The sequence below is a fragment of the Stigmatopora argus genome, chromosome 18 (assembly GCF_051989625.1).
Source record: "Stigmatopora argus isolate UIUO_Sarg chromosome 18, RoL_Sarg_1.0, whole genome shotgun sequence".
In the NCBI taxonomy this organism is placed as follows: Eukaryota; Metazoa; Chordata; class Actinopteri; order Syngnathiformes; family Syngnathidae; genus Stigmatopora; species Stigmatopora argus.
The window spans coordinates 821,501-843,843 of record NC_135404.1 but is presented as its reverse complement, the minus strand read 5'-3'; the positions used below and the strand labels follow the sequence as shown (position 1 = coordinate 843,843).

The 22,343-nt window shown below is 43.1% G+C and overlaps 1 protein-coding gene across 2 annotated transcripts in view; it reads right to left on the bottom strand.

Annotated features, from left to right (window-relative positions):
* Positions 1-22,343, bottom strand: part of inpp5e (inositol polyphosphate-5-phosphatase E) — a 74,293-nt gene that overhangs the window by 34,060 nt on the left and 17,890 nt on the right. For both annotated transcript variants that reach the window (XM_077625258.1, XM_077625259.1), the window contains 3 exons: positions 17,615-17,773; positions 224-347; positions 55-152 (listed from right to left, as the gene is read on the bottom strand). In XM_077625258.1, coding sequence (XP_077481384.1) covers positions 55-152; positions 224-347; positions 17,615-17,773 — 381 coding nt within the window. The remainder of the gene's footprint in view (positions 1-54; positions 153-223; positions 348-17,614; positions 17,774-22,343) is intronic.

The window sequence follows — 22,343 nt, the reverse complement described above, 5'->3', positions numbered from 1 at the left end:
CTAAATTACATTCATTTTGTGTGGTTAGAACTCTTAAAACCAGCCTCGGAGTACCTGTCGGGGCATCCCTCCTGCACTCCAATGATGTAAAAGTCTTGCAAAAATTCCAAATCAGTCGGAAGAAGGAGGTCATCCAAGTTGGATGGGAGGCCCTGTGTGCCGAGCATAGCAAAGGGGTCATCCGTGGGATTCATCCAGAGCATGCGCCGCGTACACCACCTACCTTCTCGCCCTGCATGTTCCAGGTGACCACGTAGATGCCGACCTGGCGGTCGGGGAAGTAGCGCAGGAGTTCTTCCACACCCAGCAAGGCGCCGCTGCCCAGACCTCCGCCCTCCAAGAAACTCCTGGGCAGATAAGATACTCATGGCACTTTTTCTTACGGATTGATATTTATCATTTCAAAACTACAAATAAAATAGTGGTAATTGCAAATTACAAAAACACCCATTAAAGACCCACTCCATTTTTTTTCTAAGATGGCAGCCGGTGGCAGTAGCTCTGTCCACTCTTATTTGTTTTTCGTGTTTTACAGCCTTTCTATCTTTTTTTAAATTACATTTTAATATTTCTTAATACATTCCTTTTTACTTTACTTTGTACTTTACTTTATACTTTTTACTTTAATGTTTTTACAACTTTCTTTGTTCTGTTAGCCTGGCTTATTTCTGCTACTTCTTTTTTGGAACAATTCAGCCATGCCTACGCTGTCATACACATGGGATTAGCTGTGAACAATACGCAGCAGAAGGAGCAACACCTCAATGCCGCTGGAAATTCGACGCTTCAGACCAACCATTCTATCTATTATTATGGGGAAAGTGAGATCCCTCCCCGATAAGATGGAAGAGCTATCGACGCTTTCCAGGCCGGAAATGGAGTTGAGGGGTTGTACTCTGTTACTCTTCATTCTTCACCTCCAGACTACTGAGGGACTGTGCGGATAAGCTTGGAAGTGACTCTGCATATTTTCAACATCGGTGTCAGTCTGCAGAAGTTCCCCATCTTGTGGAAGACTTTCTGTGTGTGGTTCCAGTTTTATCCAACTCTACAATGTCTTTTTCTTGTGTCTGTATCCGTTTTGGCTACTGCAACCAAGATGGCGCAGCTCAAGTGGCAGCCGGTAGCGGTAGCTCCGTCCGATCTTGCTTGTTTTGTGTTTTTCCTATCTTCTATCTTTTTTAATTGCATTTTAACGTCTTAATGCTTTCTCATACACTTTCCTTTGCTTTGTGCTTTGTTTTTCTGCGGCCTTTGCGACTCGACCCTTTGTGCTAGTCCTAGACGTCTTTGGAGCCGTTCAGCCGTGCCTCTGCTGTCATGCACGCAGGATCAGCTGTGAGCAGTGGACGATAGTGCCGGGAGAAGAGGCAACGCTCCAGACCATCATTGTTATGGGAGAGTGAGATCTCTCCCCGGTCAGATGGAGGAGCTGGCGGTGCTTGCTGGGCTGCTTGTGTGCTTTGAAGCCCCCCACTGGCCTCTCCGCTGTTGCTGATTAGGTGATAGGGCATTTTAGGAGGATCTAGGCAAGGAAGATGATCTTTAAAAACTCCAGACTACTGAGGGACTGTGCGGTAACCTCAGTCTCAGTCTGCAGAAGGTCCCCACCTTGTGGACTTCCTGTGTGTGGCTCCAGTTATTTTACCTAGGTCTACAATGTCTTGTGTCTGTCTTGCTACTGTAACCATGAAATTTCCCGAATACGGGATGAAATAAAGTTCTAATCTAATCTAATTAATTCCGCAAAAGTTTGAAGTGACACAGAAATGCCCTACAATCAACACTGGGCCACTTTGCGTACAATGTAAATAAGGTCCTGGTGAATTGAGGGCATTTTGGGCTCAATGAACAGGATGTTACCCAACTGTCCCAAAATGAAGAGAAAGTCAGACAGAAATACAGTTTTGAGGACCTTCCACGGTCACTTCCTAGACAGTGATCAAAAATCACCAGGAAGTTAAGCAGGACATTTCCCTAACTAACACTAATCCTCCCTCAAAGAAATTCCTGAGCATATGAGATTCACACGTCACTTATAATTTAGTACAAATTTGTAAGGTCAAAAAACAAATGAAATCAAGAGACCCAAAATGCCCAACAATCAATAGGAAGTGAGTCCAGGTTTACCAAAATCCAAATCTCACCAAAAAAACCTAGAAAACAGGAAGTGACGTCACCAGATTGTCCAATATGACTTGGGAATGCCACAAAATAAGAAATTAACGCACATTCAAGAGGAAGTAAGCTGGAAGTGCCCCAGAATCAACCGGAAGTGACCAAAGATGAAAGACCCAAATTGAAAGGAAGTTATACAAAATGTAAAGGAAGTGATTTGGACGCCCCACAATAAGAACATGACCCAAATTCAACAAATGAGCCCATAATTGCCCGAGATCCAAAAAAGAAGTGACCCGAACTCTAAAAAAAAATCAACAGGAAGTTATAGTAATCTATAGTAATTTACGTTTTTCCTGTATGTTAGGTTTATCATTATTATAGATGTGTATCAATATTATTATATTATATGTACTTGCAACGAAGAGTAATTGACATTAATACAAAGGACATTTTAATGCATCTCTTGCAAAAGTGAGGACTGTGGTTCGCATCAAGAGGACTGGGAATGGCCTTGGGCAGGATGGGTTCACAACAATAACGGTGGACTGTTTTTCGGCTTCGGAAGAGGAGTCCACAACAAACGGTCTTGGGAACAGTGGACTGTTTATGCTTCGCGAGAGGAGTTCACCACAAGCGCCCTTGGGTGCCCTTGGGAACTGTGGACTGTTTTGGACAGACCTACAATTGTTTTGATGACTGTGATAAATTGTTATGAGACTCTAAAGATGTTTAGACTTCTGTGGGGCATGGCGTTAAAATCTTATGAATAAGTTAGCGAGAGAGACTTCGAGTTGTTAGAATTATCCTGACCGGAGTGGCGGATGGATGTATTCTCTTCTTGCAAGAATTAAAGAAAGATATGACTTCAGATGCCTCTTTTATTGTGAATTTGGAAATACCTAAGGATTATCCAACATTTTGGTCCTTCGAGCCTGTGGTCAAGATACCGGAGCAGAATCCAGGACGCTTCCGTTCGATATCTGGGAAAACGACCGTGGCCACGGCGTGTCTAAAAACCCTTTACGGGCTGGATTACTCGAGGGAGCGCCCCTGGATTCTCGATGGTTGACGACTAATACTACTGAAAGAGCTATCTGACGACATCTCTGGTAGGTCCACATGAATGTCTGCATTTGTTGACGGTTGCCAAATGCGCGAAGGGGCATTGCATGTGTAGGTCCATTTTTGAGAAATGAGACAATAAGACCCTGGGCATACTAGTCTCTACCAGGTAAAGAGACAGAGTATGAGTCTATAAAACTTAGGGCAGTTCGGGGTGTCCTGTACTGTGGTCCGGAAAAGTACAAATATAACTCGGTATATCAGGCTAGGGTATACATTTGTGTTACATGTGTTACGTGTGTGTTAGGGCAGTTCGGGTGTCCTGTACTGTGAAAAGTACAAATCTAACTCTGACGGTATATCAGGCAAAGGGTATACATTTGTGTTACGTGTGTTACGTGTGTTAGGGCAGTTCGGGGTGTCCTGTACTGTGAAAAGTACAAATATAACTGACGGTATATCAGGCTAGGGTATACATTTGTGTTACGTGTGTTGCGTGTGTAGTTCCGATAATAAAAGGCGGAAAAGAAAGCTAACTAACTGATAACTGAGTGCACGCGAACTCCCTTCAAAATGGGCAGCTCGAATATCAGAGCGGCTAGGGATGACGATCCGAAACAGCGTCTGCCGTGTAAAGATTGGAAATTTGTTGAAAATCAAAGCGCTACAAGGGGTAGACACCTAAATGTATGGATAAACAAATATGGGTTTGCTGGCCAGCTTAAATCTGCATGAAATATTAAAACCTGCAGGATAAAATACGCACTAAGCATAGAAGTAATCTATATATAATATGTGAAGGGAGATACAAGCGAGGCGGCGTGTTCCACAGAAAGAAGAGTGATAAAACGGGTCCGTTGTGTAAAAAAATAAAAGATAGTGCGGCCTCCTTGGCTGACGGGGAGAGAATAGGAATGTTAGCCAAGAGGTTGGAAAAAACAAATGAGGTTAAACAGAAATCAGGTTTTCAAAAATGCTATGTGCTGGGTTTGTGGAAAATTGGGGCATATATCGCGTGATTGCCTGGACAAAAAGGTCTCTAAAAACAAGGCATGCCTGCTCAAAATGATTTGAATGAGGATTTTGAACATGAGGATGTTGAGCTAAATTTAATGGAAACACTGGCATTTGATTTGGTTAAACCAGAGATCACACTTTTTGTGAATGGAATTCAATTGGAATTTTTGTGTGATGCTGAAGCTTGTAAAACGGCAATTAGAATGGTTATTTCCAAGTGCTAGGCATACTTTGTTAATAGTAACTAAATGTACGGTCAATGTACTGGAATGAAATGGCTTATTGCGGCTTATCCTGGTTTCGTTCCCGTCTGCTAGCGGGAATATTTTGGTTAACAGAAATGCAAAACGGCCAATTAAATGTTTAGCGGGGTTGCCAAAACTGCGTTTTTGTCATACTCTAAACTTGCCAAACAATGCGTCGACTGCGGGGGAAGCGCTCTGTTTTGGTGCGGCTGATTTGACGGTGTTAGACATTAAGTATAGTATGCGCGCGGACCGCACAAGCGACTACAATTTTTGGGGGACCCCTTCCGTGAAGACATTACAATAATTGGCCTTGGGGGTGCTGAAGCAAACTTGAGGGCAGAAATGGGTTTTGCTATGATATAGTTATGCTTGCAGCATATTGTGATTATGGGGTCTTGGCAAAATATTGTGATATAGTTGGATATCGGGAGAGTAATTAATTTAGTCTTCTCTAAAAAGCGTTATAATTGTGCACAGGAGGCAAAGCATTGTGCTCAAAAAGAAAAAGAGAGCACTTAGGAATGTCAACAAAAGATAATAATGCTGCTGTCGCAGTGAATGTGAAGGTCACAGTTAGCGGCTAAGGGCGCGTTTCCGTTAAACATTTCAGAATAAGAGCAAAACATGGCAGGGTTCCGCGATTGTCTTCGCATTTATTTTTTGGATTTAATCAGGAATGTTTTTCGAGGTGATAGAAAATCTGTTTGGCAAAGATTGATTTGGTAAAAGCTTTGGATCTGGGAATAGAGCAAAATAGCCATTTTGAGCAATTTATGGATTTCAAAGGGCTCTTAATTAAAGAAAATTAGCTTTTGGAGGATAAAAGAATATTAATACTGTTTTTGAATGGTTGGATTGTTCAAAATACTTTGATATAGGAGATTGGCTGGTTGAAAAAAAGGGATTGGAAAATTTTCAATATTATGGCATATTGGTGACAATTTGTGGGTCCCTTATTAAACAGACAATTTTAATTAGGGAATACCTAGTAAAAGGTTTATTTCTCTAATTTAATTATTGTAGATTTTTATTTTGGTTATAGAGAGCTATAGGAAATAGCTCTTATCTTAAGAGATGGCATAAAAAAATTCATGGCATTGTCCAAATTATTAGGTAAATTGAACCTGGCTGGGGTAGATAAGATAATTGATTTAGGTTAGGCATAGTTTCCCTAGAAGAAACATGGAGCGTTTTAAGTGCACAAAACACATTCCCTGTTTGTCCTGAAGGGGGAAATATGCTTTGGTATAGGTTATGTTGATGACCATTAGGATTAGCATTGGTCAATTGATACAACCAAATGACGTTGCTGTCTATTGCTTTAGGGGCATACAAATTAAGAACTTTAGCCAAAACTTACTGCATTGCAATTATGGGGTTAATACACCTAAATGTTACAGTGATAACGATTGGCAATAACAACCTTAGATAAAGGGGAATATCTGCAACAAATTCTGGTGGGGCCTTTCATGGTGTGAAACAAGTGATGAAATAATGTCTATGTTTCAAAAATAACATCTCCAAATTATAAAATATCAACTTTTGAGTAATGCTTTAAGTCAGGGGTCTCAAACTCAATTTACCTGGGGGCCGCTAGAGGCCGAGTCTGGGTGAGACTGGGCCGCATCAGGATTGCCACAAGAAAAGCGCTGATAAAACATTCCAACGTTATCAAATATCTTTATTTTTTAACAAAAAATAATGAATTAAATAAATTAACTTAAAGATGAATAAAAAAATAAAAAAATCAGTAACAAAAAAATAATAATAATAATAATGAGCATACAGTAGATATACACTGGCTGGCTAAGTAGAGAAAACTAATAATTTTTATTCTGTTTCAAATGTCTGTATTAACAGCTCTTTAACCTTTAACTTTCTGAACTTGAATGGAACATTGAACATGAAATATTCTGAACACGGCTTCTCTTGCCTACTTCTTGCCGCTAGAGACCTGGCAGCGCTTCTTCTCACATAGCTGAGTCACATTTGGCTTGAGGGAGGAAGCAGTGGAGACCCTCAGTAGAGCTTGAATATGCTCATCAGTAAGTCTGGACCTGTACTTGGACTTATTGAAGTTCAAGGTGGAGAAGAGCTTCTCACACAAGTATGTGCTCCCAACATGGTCCGCTTTTTTTTTTTTTTTTGATGGCGGCGCGCACTGACGCAGCGGCTCTAAGCTCTCCAGCTCGGTGTCGTTCGTTATCTTACAGTCGCCAGGATTTACTCACTATCCGAAGGATATGCGATACATCCGATTTCTTAACACACTCTCCGGGATCTCCGTGGCTAGCCAGCCCACCAAAAGCACGTCGAAGGCGGCGAAGGGACAGAAAACAGAAGCGTGGATGCCGGGCGGGCCTTGCTGCTAAGCTGAAACAACAACCACACCGAGCACCGCTTCCCAGTATCCTTTTGACCAACGCCCGATCCATCACCCACAAAATGGATGAGTTGGAACTTCGTATTGCTACCAACAGCTTTGTTAGAAACTGTAATATTATTATCATCACAGAAACGTGGCTACACCCGCATATCCCCGACGCTGCGGCATCGCTAGCTAGCCGAACGCTTTTTCGAAACGACCGTTCAAAAGTATTAACAGGCAAAAGCAAGGGAGGAGGACTGTGCATGTATATACATAATGAATGGTGTTGTGACAGTAAAATTATTGACACTCACTGTTCCCCGGATTTAGAGTTATTAGCAATACGATGTAGGCCCTATTATCTACCAAGAGAGCTACATGTCGTCATAGCAACGGCTATCTACATACCTCCGAATGCTAACGTTACCACGGCACTTAACCTCCTGCTAACGGCGGTAAACAAACAACAGCTTGACCACCCCGATGGCGTTTTTATTGTCGCTGGTGATTTCAACAAGGCGTGTTTAAAGACTGTTTTACCTAAGTTTATTCAATACGTAAATTGTAATACTAGAGGAGACAAAACTCTTGACCATGTCTATTCTAACATCAAACATGCTTATAAAGCCACTTCCCTCCCTCACCTAGCTGGATCAGATCACCTCTGCCTATCTCTCACCCCCGCTTACACTCCACTCCGGAGGCAAACAACGCCACAAATAAAGATAATAAAAACTTGGCCCGACAACGCACTCTCTCAGCTGCAGGACTGTTTCTCCCGCACCAAATGGGAACTTTTTGTACACGACAACCTCCAGGACTACACAGACTCTGTACTTTCTTACATAAAAAACTGCATTGACAACGTCACTACGGATAAACGAATACGGGTTTTTCCTAACCAAAAACCCTGGATGACCAATGAGACACAGGCACTCATCAAATGCCGTAACTCCGCCTTTAGATCAGCGGACAAGATAAAATATAGCTCTGCCAGAGCTGAGCTGAAAAGAGGCATTAAAAAGGCCAAGGCAGCATATACCAAAAATATTGAGGAGCACTTCACAGAAAATAACCCAAAGAAGATGTGGCAAGGAATACGACATATTACCAACTACAATAACAATAATATGTCTGTTAATGCAGATGCCTCACTAGCGGAGAAATTGAACCGTTTCTTTGCCCGCTTTCAGACTGACAAATCAGACCCAGTCTCAACACCCCCACCACCACCCGGCAGCAATACACTGACGTTCCGGGAACAGGAAGTGAGACTGGTAATGCGGTCCGTGAACACCAGGAAGGCTGCTGGCCCAGACGGAGTACCTGGGAAGGTGCTCAAAGCCTGTGCTGACCAGCTGGCTGGAGTCTTCACAAATATTTTCAATTGTTCCCTGCAACTATCCATCATTCCATCTTGTCTGAAATCTGCCACCATCATCCCTGTCCCCAAAAAGCCAACCATTGGCAGCATGAATGATTATAGGCCGGTTGCCCTCACGCCTGTGATCATGAAGTGCTTTGAAAAGTTGGTAGCCCGCCATATCAGGAATACAATCTCTCCCTCAATTGACCCTCACCAGTTTGCTTATAGAGCAAACAGGTCCACTGATGATGCTATTGCCATTGCTCTTCATACAGCACTGAGCCACCTGGAACACCCTGGGAACTACGTGAGGATGCTCTTCATTGACTATAGCTCAGCCTTCAATACCATAAAACCGGACATTCTGACTGACAAACTCTCCCACCTTGGACTATCCTCTTCAATCTGCTGCTGGATAAAGGACTTCTTGACCAACCGACCACAGACTGTTAGACTTGGTCCCCACCTCTCTTCCTCCATTACACTAAGCACTGGCTCCCCTCAAGGCTGTGTACTGAGTCCTCTTCTGTACTCCCTGTACACCTACGACTGTACACCCACCCACCAGTCTAACACCATCATCAAATTCGCTGACGACACCACTGTGGTCGGACTCATCTCAGGAGGGGATGAGTCGGCTTACAGAGATGAGGTCAACAATTTGTCTTCGTGGTGCTCGGTGAACAATCTCACACTGAACACCACGAAAACTAAAGAAATCATCCTGGACTTTCGCAAACACGGCACAGATCTGGCCCCACTCCTCATAAATGGAGTATGTGTAGACAGGGTCCAGTCCTTTAAATTCCTGGGGGTCCACGTCACGGACAAGCTCTCATGGTCTACAAACACCACGGCAGTGGTGAAGAAGGCTCAGACACGACTCCATTTCCTCAGGGTACTTAGGAAGAACAACTTGGGCACCAATCTTCTGAGAACCTTCTATAGAACCACTGTAGAGAGCATCCTGGCGTACGGCATCACAGTGTGGTACGCTGGAAGCACGGCGGCAGACAAAAAGGCCATGCAGAAAGTGATTAACACTGCCCAGAGGATTGTCGGCTGCTCTCTGCCCTCACTTGAAGACATTGCCAGCCCTCGTTACCTCAGCAGAGCCAAGAACATCATAGGGGACCCTTACTACCCTGGTCACAATCTGTTCCAGCTGCTGCCCTCTGGCAGACGCTATAGGTCCCACAAAGCACGGACAAATAGGCTTAAGGACAGTTTTTTCCCCACATCCATCAGAAATCTAAACTCGCGCTAACATAACACACATTCCCCTCTGCGGTATATGAACAGATGTTTGGTTGGTGATCTGCCTCCTACTAGCTGACTGAGGAAAGGTAAGTGGAAGACAGTGAGAGGTAAGCGACCTGTATCCTCAACAGCGGAATGACAAATTACAAGTCCGTAACTTACACTTATTAGGTCTTTTGCCGATTAAACGTAGCTTATGGAGAAGCACCATCAATTTCGTCACACGCAGTTTCTGCGTGTGATGACAAGTAGGCTTTTGTGTTGTGATAATGACGACAGGGCCTATGTCCGATTATTATTATTATTATTATTATTGAACATTCGGGAAAGTTCAGGGAAGCTGGGGGTCAACTCTCTCAAAAATTGCCCAAGCTTGTCTGCTTCTCCACTCACCTCCCTGAACTTGACTTTGAGTGCAGAGTTGCACTGCAGGTCAATGAGCTCCATTTGAAGCTCAGGAGGGGCATCTTGCACATCAAAGGAGAAGGGGTCAGCAAAAATTTGAAATGTGGCTTTGTGTCTTGAAATCTGCAAATCTGTGATCAAATTCCTCCTGTAGCTTCGAAATGACCTCAACATACTTCTCACCACTGAATGCTGTGCCTGCATCCACGAGAGCCCTGCATGCTGGGAAATGGCAAAGGTTTGTCTGAGAGAGCTGGGCTTTCCATAACACAAGTTTAGTGCAGAATGCTCTCACGTTGTCATAGGCAGCACTGACAAGTTGCCCCTGGCCTTGTAGCTTCTTGTTCAGTACATTAAGCTCATGTGTGATATCAACAAGAAAAGCCAAGTCCATGAGCCATTTGGGATCACTTAGCACAGGATCAATCAACTCACAAACGGCGTAGCTAGCTTTGACTGCTGCATTACTGTCTTTGGTAGCCTCCTTGAAGAAATCCTGTTGCCTCAGAAGACGTGTTTTAAGACTGGCAACCTGGTTGGCTCTCTCATCTCCCTGGTATTTTTCGTACTCCTCAGCATGTCTCGTAGTACAATTACGTTTCAAATTGTATTCCTTGTGCACCGCAACTTTTTCAGTGTAAATGAGACACGTCGGGGTGCCCCTGTGTTCAACAAAGAAATATTGCACTCCCCACTTTTCTTGAAACTGTCTGTGCTCATCACCGACCTTTCTCTTCACGGCAGGCTTTGAAAGAGACATCTCTAGGGCTCTGTAATATGTTTTTCCACTTGGAATGAGTCTCGGGTTGATCTTTCACATTCAGTCGCGGGGGTTTGTGGCGCATGTGCACTTTCGCTCTCCGTTTCAATCGCAGAGATGGCTACAGACACTGACACAGGCTGGATCACGGATCATAGCGCCTCATTCAGTTCTATGCTGAGAGCAGCGGAGGAGTGTGCGCGCAGAGTGGAGTGATCGGCCTCACGGCTTCTCCTCCGCCCAGCTGATTGGAGGAATGAATGAGTGAGTGAGCGAGGCACTGGACAGCCCGGCCGATGTCCCGCCCTCCAGAGCCGTATACCTCACCGTGATTGGTTCATTCAGCTCCGAACCAAAGTTCCCTCTAATTTTTTGTTGGTCTGAGCAGAAAGACAACCTCCCTGAGTGCACTGAGTACCAGTGTGAGCGACATCATCGGTACTCGGATGATTCGCCTAAAGACGTTTCGCCGACGGACGTTTGACAGACGGACAGGTCGCCGAATGGACGTTCCACCGAACGTTCATTCGGCCGAACGGAGGTTTCGCCGAAACGGGATTCGAACGCTCGCCCCGCCAGATCGTGTGTGTACAAATTTTTCAACCTCGGCCCGCGGGCCATATACGGCCCGTTAGATTTTTAATCCGGCCCACCGCCGGTGTTGTCCAAATTATAGTAAAAATCAATGTTCGTCTACCATCAATGGCAGCCCGGGAATAAGCACTCTTGGGCGGGCATGGCAGTCCGGGAATAAGCACTCTTGGGCAGGCAGATGTAGCAGAACCGAGCCGTAAAATGACAGCAATCGGGTCAAATCCATCCTAAAACAGCATTGTATGATTAAATACAAATACTGGATGATATCGCGATGGAGGCAAAAAAACGTCTATAGACGTCCATTCGCCAAACGGCTCAAAATGCTCTCAAATTCGGTCAAATCCAGCTGAAAACAGCGTTTAATGATTAAATACAAATACTAGTATTTGTATTTAATCATTAAACTAACAAATACTAGTACGACCTGTCCGTCTGTCAAACGTCCGTCGGCGAAACGTCTTTAGGCGAATCATCCGGTCACGACATCATCATTGCTCCCTATGGGCACACCAGTATCACACCTGCCACAAGCAGGTGCATGTCAATGTTCCCTCTAATTTTTCATGTAAAACATGCTGTAAAACACGAAAAACATGAGTGGACAGAGCTACTGCCACTGGCTGCCACTTTAACGGCGCCATCATGGGGAAAGGGGTAAAAAAATAAATAAATAAAAAAAATCGATTTTTTTTACTGCGCGCCATATGATTGCTACTGCGCAGAGAAGACGAGAGTAGTGCGCAATTGCGCACGCGTGCAGCTTAGAGGGAACATTGCTCCGAACACAAGTGTCATTCATATCAATTTTGCGGGCCGCACGAACATTAATCTTTCATATTAAGACGGGGGCCGCAAATTATCGTCCCGAGGGCCGCAGTTGGCCCGCGGGCCGCAAGTTTGAGACCCCTGCTTTAAGTAGATGGGTTGTCTAGAATGGGAAAAAAACTGATACCATTGACAGAGGGTGTAATTTAATGCGAAATATGGGGGTACATTTTTGCAAAGGGTTAATATACTTGGGTGTGTGTGTGTTTCAATGTGTCACAACTTTTCCGTTATTGCATTGTTGGCAAACAAAGAGTTAATCAGAGCCACTCGCATGGCAGTCGCTCATCCTGGCTGACTAGGGCGACGAACGGCGGCAATTGAACTTCCAAAACAAATTTCTATTTGTAGATGTGTGACACGCGAATCTAGTACATTAAGTACCTAGTTCCTTCTGGAATAATTATTGCTGACGGGGCAGAAAAAAATGGGTGTACTACCAAAAATCCCCACTGGGGATGGTGGTTTACACCTGTGATGAAAATTTACAGGCCACTGATGTATCGGTAAATGACCCAAATTGATTGACTAGTAATTAACGCATCAACCTTGCGGTTCGAGGATCTACTAATGCAAGCGGGGTGGATCCAGACCTTCCAGAGTGTGGAGTATTCCTGGTGTCCTCGAGAATTCGTGGGTTTTCTCCAGGTACTCCAGTTTACTCCAACAAACCAAAATTATGGATGCTAGACTGGTTGAACACTAAATTCCCCTGATTACGAGTGTGAGCGTGGATGATAGTCTGGCTTTTTGTGTTTTTGATTGGCTACCCACCAAGATATAATCTACAAACAAATATCAAGGTGGAAAAGGATTTGGAAATGTGATATTTATTTCTGAAATCGCCAATAAGCCTTTCGAGGATGGCGGCGGCAGGTTAGCACAAAAACAAAAAGAAAGAAAAAAAAATTCCCCAAAAGAAATTTTTGACAGGAATGCAGCAGCAGTACTCCACATTTGAAATTTAACATGGAGAAACAAATAATCTGCTCTGCGGAATGTGAGATTTGGGATCACTGGGGTAAAAACTAAAAACAAACAAAAATAAATTGGTACCTCAGCTTACTTGGGTGAGCTGCTTTTAACAAAGCTAGCTTGAGTCATGGGAAGTTCTGTGTCTCGACAGGGAGGAGGGTGGCCTCTGTACGGTGCCACTACACAACTTATAGGGTCAAGTTGGTGGCAGAGCATGCTTAACCTGTACTCGGCATATCAGTGCACAATTTGAAATTCCAAAGATTTATAGTGATAATGGCACCCAAATTGTGTTAACAAAATTGTTGGCTGGATGGACAGAAGGTTCCATATCTCGTTATGAAATCACTGCCTACATAACGAGTTCAACAGGACAACAAAATAGGGAAATCCTATTTAGTAGACCATACAAATTGCCATTATTCACTGCACGATTGGAAAAAAAAATCTTTAAGAAAACACATTCAAATTGGGTTAGCAGAAGGAAACTGTGCTTCTCAACAGGAAACGGACTGGACCAACGGAGGTGCTCAACCTGCAGTATAAAGAAGAAGCACTAGCACACCGAGAAGGGGATGTAGCCACCTTTTGCATTGTAAGAAGGTACCCTCAGTTGAAACGGTTGAGGAGACGGGTGAGATAAATGTTCTGACCCAATAAAATGCAAACACTCCAATATTAATTGGAAAGAACTTTGTATATTGGTTTTATTGTCTCCATATGGTTTCAATGGTTCAAACGTTTCAATTGAGACTAAACCTTCTTACAAAGGGTTAAAACAAACGACCAGACGAGGGAAAATGCGATCGGATATAACATCTCCCTCAATCACCATTCTTTGGGGAAAGTGATTTTACAAAAGAAAAAGTGTCCTGCTTGTAAAGAAAAGGAAAAATATTGAAATGGTGTCTATCCTATTACAGAAGCAGTGAATGACAAGTCAATTTTTCCACTGTGCTAACTTTAACTGTTTGAACCTTACAGGCATGGTCTGAATCTGGGTGCGGTAGATGACACATGGTGTGCCCATTGTCCAAGATTAACGGTCTCACTGATTCCACGTTTTGGCTTATGGTGGTGAAGTGGGGCAAATAAATTGTATAACTCCTGTAAAAAAAGAAACAGGACTATGTGCTTTGGTTTCACTGTTTTTACCAGTATCTGTTTTAGAGTGAAGGAGATACAATTGGCGGCTCGGAATTTCGGTTCGGCGACTGGCCTCTATCGACGACGTTGAGCCTCATCGAGGGATGGCGATCCGACTTATGGGTTGGTTTGCCAAATTGCAGCAGGAGTATATTTTTCTTTGGGTTACGCCAAATAAAAATATGAATAGGATGAACAACATCCATTACAATGTCAAAAAAAGAAATTTGATTTGCAATGAAGGAACAGCTGGCAGCCACCAGTCTCATGACTTTCCAGGACCGCAAAGCGGTTGATATGCTTCTGACGGTTGATGTGCTCTTGAGGGAGCAGGGGGCGTATGCAATGTGTGAAAATGTTGCACTCAACAACACGTCCCCCAATGGGTCCCTAACCTGGGCTGTTGAAGGCCTGCAGACCCTAAACCGGAAACGAAGAGGCACTCTGGAGTGGAACGATCCACCTTCTGGCAGACTGGTGGGATAAGGCCTTCGCCAAATGTAAAAAATTGGCCTTCACCGAGGTGATATCAATAGCTGTTTTGGCTAATACTTTGACAATGTGTGGATATTGTCTTATCCCCTGTTACGCTTTTTGCTAGACCGACTTAGGGTTGATACAGTAGCTCTAACAAATTCCGAATTACAAGGATTGTATCTGCTTATTAGACAGCCTACTGGTGATAACATTGATGTCCAGGATGATGCAAGTTATGAAAATGAGTTGAACGAGAATGATTATGTTCTTCCTTTTTCAGGCCAGATATGCAAGTAAGGTGAATTCTGGTAAAGATCGAGACAACGGACTTCCCCCAAGTGTATTTGTATTTGTCATAAATAAATAAAATGATTATGGGATTGCGTACACATATAATATCAGGGCGGAATGTTAGGTTTATCATTATTATAGATGTGTATCAATATTATTATATTATATGTACTTGCAACGAAGAGTAAATTACATTAATACAAAGGGCATTTTAATGCATCTCTTGCAAAAGTGAGGACTGTGGTTCGCATCAAGAGGACTGGGAAAGGCCTTGGGCAGGATGGGTTCACAACAATAACAGTGGACTGTTTTTCGGCTTCGGAAGAGGAGTCCACAACAAACGGTCTTGGGAACAGTGGACTGTTTATGCTTCGCGAGAGGAGTTCACCACAAGCGCCCTTGGGTGCCCTTGGGAACTGTGGACTGTTTTGGACAGACCTACAATTGTTTTGATGACTGTGATAAATTGTTATGAGACTCTAAAGATGTTTAGACTTCTGTGGGGCATGGCGTTAAAATCTTATGAATAAGTTAGCGAGTGAGACTTCGAGTTGTTAGAATTATCCTGACCGGAGTGGCGGATGGATGTATTCTCTTCTTGCAAGAATTAAAGAAAGATATGACTTCAGATGCCTCTTTTATTGTGAATTTGGAAATACCTAAGGATTATCCAACACTGTATTTTATAAGTTTTTTTGATCATTTCAAAGTGTACGCCGTATAACATCTTTTGTAGGGGATTTTGTTAAAGTACGTTTTTTGTAAACAAGATCTCATTTTACTCATTTCGGCTCTAATCCGGATGATCTCGGTCACTGGTAGCAGACGGAAACGTCATCGTCGACTGGTAATTTTGTCATGCTTTAAGCATGATATGCCCACGTGCAATCCCCTTTCACATGTCCGCCTTTTCACTATATAAATATAGCGCGTCAGCAAGCAATGTACCCAGACAGTCAAGATGTCAGGGTCATACAGCGACATCTAACGAATCTTGCATTTAGTGCATACTGATTGAGCACCCCATCCACTTTGGAGAAAATTTTAGAGACAGAAAGAGGCAGAGGCGGAGGCGGAGACCCAGACCGAGACCGAGACGGAGACCGAGACGGAGACGGAGACGGAGACGGAGACGGAGACGGAGACGGAGACGGAGACGGAGAACGAGACGGAGAACGAGACGGAGAACGAGACGGAGAACGAGACGGAGAACGAGACGGAGAACGAGACGGAGAACGAGACGGAGAACGAGACGGAGAACGAGACGGAGAACGAGACGGAGAACGAGACGGAGAACGAGACGGAGAACGGAGAACGAGAACGAGAACGAGAACGAGACGGAGAACGAGACGGAGAACGAGACGGAGAACGAGACGGAGAACGAGACGGAGAACGAGACGGAGAACGAGACGGAGAACGAGACGGAGAACGAGACGGAGAACGAGACGGAGAACGAGACGGAGAACGAGACGGAGAACGAGACGGAGAACGAGACGGAGAACGAGACGGAGAACGAGACGGAGAACGAGACGGAGAACGAGACGGAGAACGAGACGGAGAACGAGACGGAGAACGAGACGGAGAACGAGACGGAGAACGAGACGGAGAACGAGACGGAGAACGAGACGGAGAACGAGACGGAGAACGAGACGGAGAACGAGACGGAGAACGAGACGGAGAACGAGACGGAGAACGAGACGGAGAACGAGACGGAGAACGAGACGGAGAACGAGACGGAGAACGAGACGGAGAACGAGACGGAGAACGAGACGGAGCGACGGCGAGACGGAGCGACGGCGAGACGGAGCGACGGCGAGACGGAGAGACGGCGAGACGGAGAGACGGAGAGACGGAGAGACGGAGAGGGAGACGGAGGGTCCGACGCGCGAACCACTCATCCGCCAGGCCGCCCATTCCGATATTAATCATTACATTTTATTATTACTAAATCATTTATGTGTAGTAGACATGCACCTGCTTATGGCAATGTGATACTGGTGTGTGCCCATAGCGAGCAATGATGATGTTGCTCACACTGGTACTCAGTGTGCTTAGGGAGGTTGTCTTTCTGCCCAGACAAACAATAAATTAGAGGGAACATTGACTGTGATCATTTTTCACTTGGCCGTTTCACTACATCCCAGATTTTTTTCTGAGATATATACAAAAAAGTTCATAATTTTTTTAAATATACGCTGAAATTCGCAACCGGAAGACAGATAAAAAATGGCTCAACACTGCTCCCCGGTCAGCGGTGACAACTTCACTATAATGAGTGAGAGTGGACTTTTTTTTTTAATAATTCGGTACAAATATTCATAATAATAATAATAATCGGCCCTGTAGTCATCATCAACAACAAAAACCTATTTGTCATCACACCCAGAAACTGCCTATGACGAAATTGGTAGTGCTTCTCCATAAGGTGCGTTTTCTCGGCGAAAGACCTAAATAAGTGATAGTTATGGACTCGTAATTTGGCATTCTGCCGTAATGGATACCTCGCATCACCCCCCCGAGCGGATCACTTACCACTCACTGTTGATCATTGTTGAGATATGTTTTTATTTCCTTCAAGGTGTCCCCATATACAAAAGATTATCTCATGAACAGCCAGAGATGGAGATGCAAGTCCAATCCAATTGCATTTGCCAGTCCAAAGTAATTGAACACCCATCACCATCAATGGGTCCTACCTGTTCCTGACATCCTGAGTTTTGATGGGACGCAGCGCGCTTAGAGCAGATCTCAATGAATTGGCAGATAGGCTTTGAGAGCAGAAGTCACCCTCGCTCACCATCCGGTGCAGCTGTGGCTTCTCGGCAGTGACATCGTCCGAGCAATCCCGCTCAGTCCTATTAGTGGGGATGGGTAGAAGAGGAAAAAAGTATACACCAGTAAAATTAATGTTACTTCAAAACAATATTACCTAAGTTAAAGTTTATTCAGGAGAACGGTTGAAGAAACAAGTCCCAAGCACATTGCATTTTTCAATTATCATGATTTTTTTTTCATTTCAAGTCGGAGGTCGAGATTGAAAAGGATGTAGTCTTCCCTCTAATTTTGCAGATAATGTAGACCAGACATAATCCAAAAACCGCAAAGTAGGATCACTCCTGTTATATCTATACCTTACTTACCCTATTATATCTGCATTACTTTACATGTTACCGTTTCCATACAATACCTAGACATGTATAGTAATATATTAAATGTTAGACATCCGTACAACATATGTATAAGTAAATACTGTAATGTATTTACTGAAACCGCAAAGTGGTGAAGGATGAAAATGTGGAGTGAGAGTGACTTTTCTAGCATCCAGAAGCTCAGAAAAGATCACGAAAACGTTTATATGTAACGGCCCGACCGACATGCACCGAATAGGTTTCTGTGTGGCGACTCGGAATAATGAGATGTAAAGCGTCACCACGAAGTGCACAAATAACAACAACAAACAAACACACATAAAAATTCAATAAATAAGTCAACAACATAAAGTAGGTAGGTGTACGAATAACAGCAACAAACAAAGGAACAGACAAATAATAAATAATAATCAATAAATAATAATCAATAGATAAATAGGTAAATAAATAGGTAAATAAATAGATAAATAGGTAAATAAATAGGTAAATAGATAAATAGGTAAATAGATGAATAGATAAATAGGTGAATAGATAAATAGGTAAATAGATAAATAGATAAATAGGTAAATAGGTAAATAGGTAAATAGGTAAATAGATAAATAGGTAAATAGGTAAATAGGTAAATAGATAAATAGGTAAATAGATAAATAGGTAAATAGATAAATAGGTAAATAGATAAATAGGTAAATAGATTAATAGGTAAATAGGTAAATAGATAAATAGGTAAATAGATAAATAGGTAAATAGATAAATAGATAAATAGGTAAATAGGTAAATAGATAAATAGGTAAATAGGTAAATAGGTAAATAGGTAAATAGGTAAATAGGTAAATAGGTAAATGGATAAATAGGTAAATGGATAAATAGGTAAATGGATAAATAGGTAAATGGATAAATAGGTAAATAGATAAATAGGTAAATAGGTAAATAGATAAATAGATAAATAGGTAAATAGGTAAATAGATAAATAGGTAAATAGATAAAGAGGTAAATAGATAAATAGGTAAATAGGTAAATAGATAAATAGGTAAATAGATAAATAGGTAAATACATACGTCAATACATACGTAAATACAAACGTAAATACATACGTACATACATACGTACATACATACGTAAATAAGTAAATAAGTACTTTAAGACTTTAAAACCCTGTGAATGCTAGTCTCTGACAGGTAAAAAGTGTGAGTTGCGTGTGTAGTTCTGACGTGTGTAGTTTATAAAAATAAGCCTAAGGGAAAATAAGCCTAAGGACAAATACAGATAAGCCTAAGGAAAACAAACAAAGGGCGGAAAAGGTTAAACATAAACTCCCTAAACGAAGACAAAAAGTCATGGTAAAAACAATTATTGCCCTTGGGGCAATGGGATTAATGATTGTGACTCTATTCCTCTCCACAATAGGGCTGTTTTCTCCAGTTGGAGAAAAAGGCGGATGCGTTTCAATTGAGGATACACCTTCTTACGAAAGGGTAAAGCGGGCAACATTGCCATGGGAAATAACACAGTCAGACATAACATTACCTACTGAATCAAATTTCTAAACATGCATTCGAGATGACACCCCCAAACGTTTAAGAACACAAACAATGTTTTGCCTTCCATACAATACAACTACAGAAATCTTCCTTTCTTGGGAAAAAATATTTTTAGACTCAGCAACATCCCTGCTACCATACAAGGGATCAGCCTATGGTAGAGAATATGTGTGGTACATAACAGCCCTAAGCAGAAATTGGGGAAGCCTTGTTGCAGAAACTGGTCAACATTGGTAAGCTTGGATGACACACGTGTGCGCAAAAGCCATCAGGCCTCTGATAAAATTAACCCATATGGTGGGGGGATTACAAATCGTGATTCAGACTGACAAATTAACTTGTGGAAAAGATCCTTGTCTTACGTTTTTCCTAAGTCCATGGTCAGGTGGAGAAGACCCTTTTTACAAATGTTACATTTGTGTCTCAACAGCAATGACCATGCCTATGGAGGCTGTGAGAAAACCATCAAAGACGGAAACACCCGGACCCGCAATAGTAAAATTTAATTCTGAGATGACCAGGGATGATGAAAGCATTTCTGAAACAGGATTTCCCAAAAGGGCAATAATTGGTTGTGCTTGATGGAAAATGCAGCTACTACTATAAATCAAACCTGCATAACATGTATGGGGCCCCGACCTCTCTTACGAGTAGTACCCGCGCAAATTACCCCTGATGGTGTAAAGGAGATAATGAATTTCGCCAAATGAAATTTTTGACGAGAATGCTGCAGCAGTACTCCACATTTGAAACTTAACGCGGAGAAACAAGTAATCTGCTCTGCAATGGGAAATTTGGGAACGCTGGGGGTTACACAAAAACAAATGACTTGTTTAGGAGGGCTGCCATTTTGAGTCATGGGAAATTCCATGCCTCAACAGGGGGGATGCTAGCCTTGGTACAACGGCACTACTATATGCAAAGATTTTTTGCAGAGCATGTTTGACTTGTGCTCGGCATAACCCCCATCTACGGCCAAAACTTCGGGCAATTCCCAAAAGCTACATATCCATTTCAAAGGATACATATGGATTTTATTGAATTAAGTAAGAGTGAAGGGAAAAGATACTGCTTAGTGATTATTGATGCCTTTTCAAAATGGGTTGAAAATTTCCCAACAAAACATATAGATGCGTTAACTGTAGCCAAAGCATTATGTAAAGATATTCCACGATATGGAAGCTCAGAGCTGACTACATGAGATAATCTTTCGAAAAACGCACCGAATTTAAGTTACCAGAGGGAGATTGTGATTCTCAACAGGAAACATTGGAGCGACGCAAAGTGGGAGGGTCCATACCAAGTGTTGCTAACCACACCAACAGATATCAAGATAGCTGAGAGGGGAACGTGGATCCACCTTTCACACAGTAAGAAGGTTATCTCAATTGAAACGTTTCAAGAGGAAAACTCCCAGAATAACCCCAACATCAACATAATAGATAAGTAGTCAACATGAATAAGTGGTCAAATAAGTACGTAAGTAAAAAAGTGACTAAAGTGGTGAGCAGCCTATGGAGTTTTAGTGCAAGTACAAGATAACTTTTGATTAGGTCTTCCTAGGTGGAGAACTCAAGTTGAGTATTGTGATAGCTCTTGGGAAGAAACTGTCCTTGAGTCTATTTGTCTTGGCTGTTATGGTTCTGTAGCGCCTACCAGAGGGTAGAAGGTTGAAGTGGTGGAAGTTGGGATGTGTATTGTCTTTTATGATGCTCTTTGCCCTTCCTAGGCATCAGGATTTGTAGAAGGAGGACAGCGAAGGTAAGAGGCAGGTGATGACCTTTTGGACTGTGCTGATCACCCTCTGCAGGTTGATGTTTAGTTGCTACGTCCTGAGTATAATGTAGCCCCGGCTGTTCTTTCTTGACGAGTACTGTGGGGTTTCGTACCCAAGTGAGATCAGCAGAGATATTGACCCCCAGGTATTTTAAAGTCCCCACATGCTCCACACATTCGCCGTTGAAATACATTCTGTTGGAAGTTCAGGATGAGTTCCCTAGATTTGGACACGTTAAGCCCCAAGTTGTTAAGAGCACACCACTCGCTGAGTCTGAGGACTTCATCTCTGTAGGCCGCCTCATTCCCCTCAGTGATCATCCCACTACCATTGTATCATCCGCAAATTTCACAACGATGTTCTCAAGGTGTGTGGGTTTGCAGTCGTGTGTGTAGAGTGAGTAAAGTAGTGGATCCAGCACACAGCCTTAGGGGGAACCAGTGCTGAGCATGCAGGCGGATGAGAGGGCAACCCACCTTCACGTGCTGGGGTCAGTTGACCAGAAAGTTTTAAATCTAGGAGCAGGTGGAAAGTAGGAGCCCCAGGTTGGCCAATTTGGGGATAAGAAGGCAAAAAGGTTGTTTAGCCTCTCTGCCAGTGCCGCATCTGAGTCTGCAGGAGTCGCAGCTCCGACCGTATGCTTTGCCACATTGTTCGGGGTTGTCGAGTTGCCCTTCTATCTTCCTCTTGTAGTCTGCTTTGGGAGCCTTGATGCCTCTCCTCAGGTTGGCACAAGCTGCACTGTAGAGTGCTCTTTAGCTGGATTTGAAGGCTGCATCACGGGCCCAGAGGAGTGATCGGACCTGGCTGGTCATCCACGGTTTCCAGTTTGGGTAAACCTGGATGATCTTCTCTACAGTGACCGTAGCCATGCAGTACTTTAAAGTTAAAACAGTACTGTGTCTGTGAATGTGCCCAGGTCCTCATGGTGGAAAGTTTCCCACTATGTCTGTTCAATGCA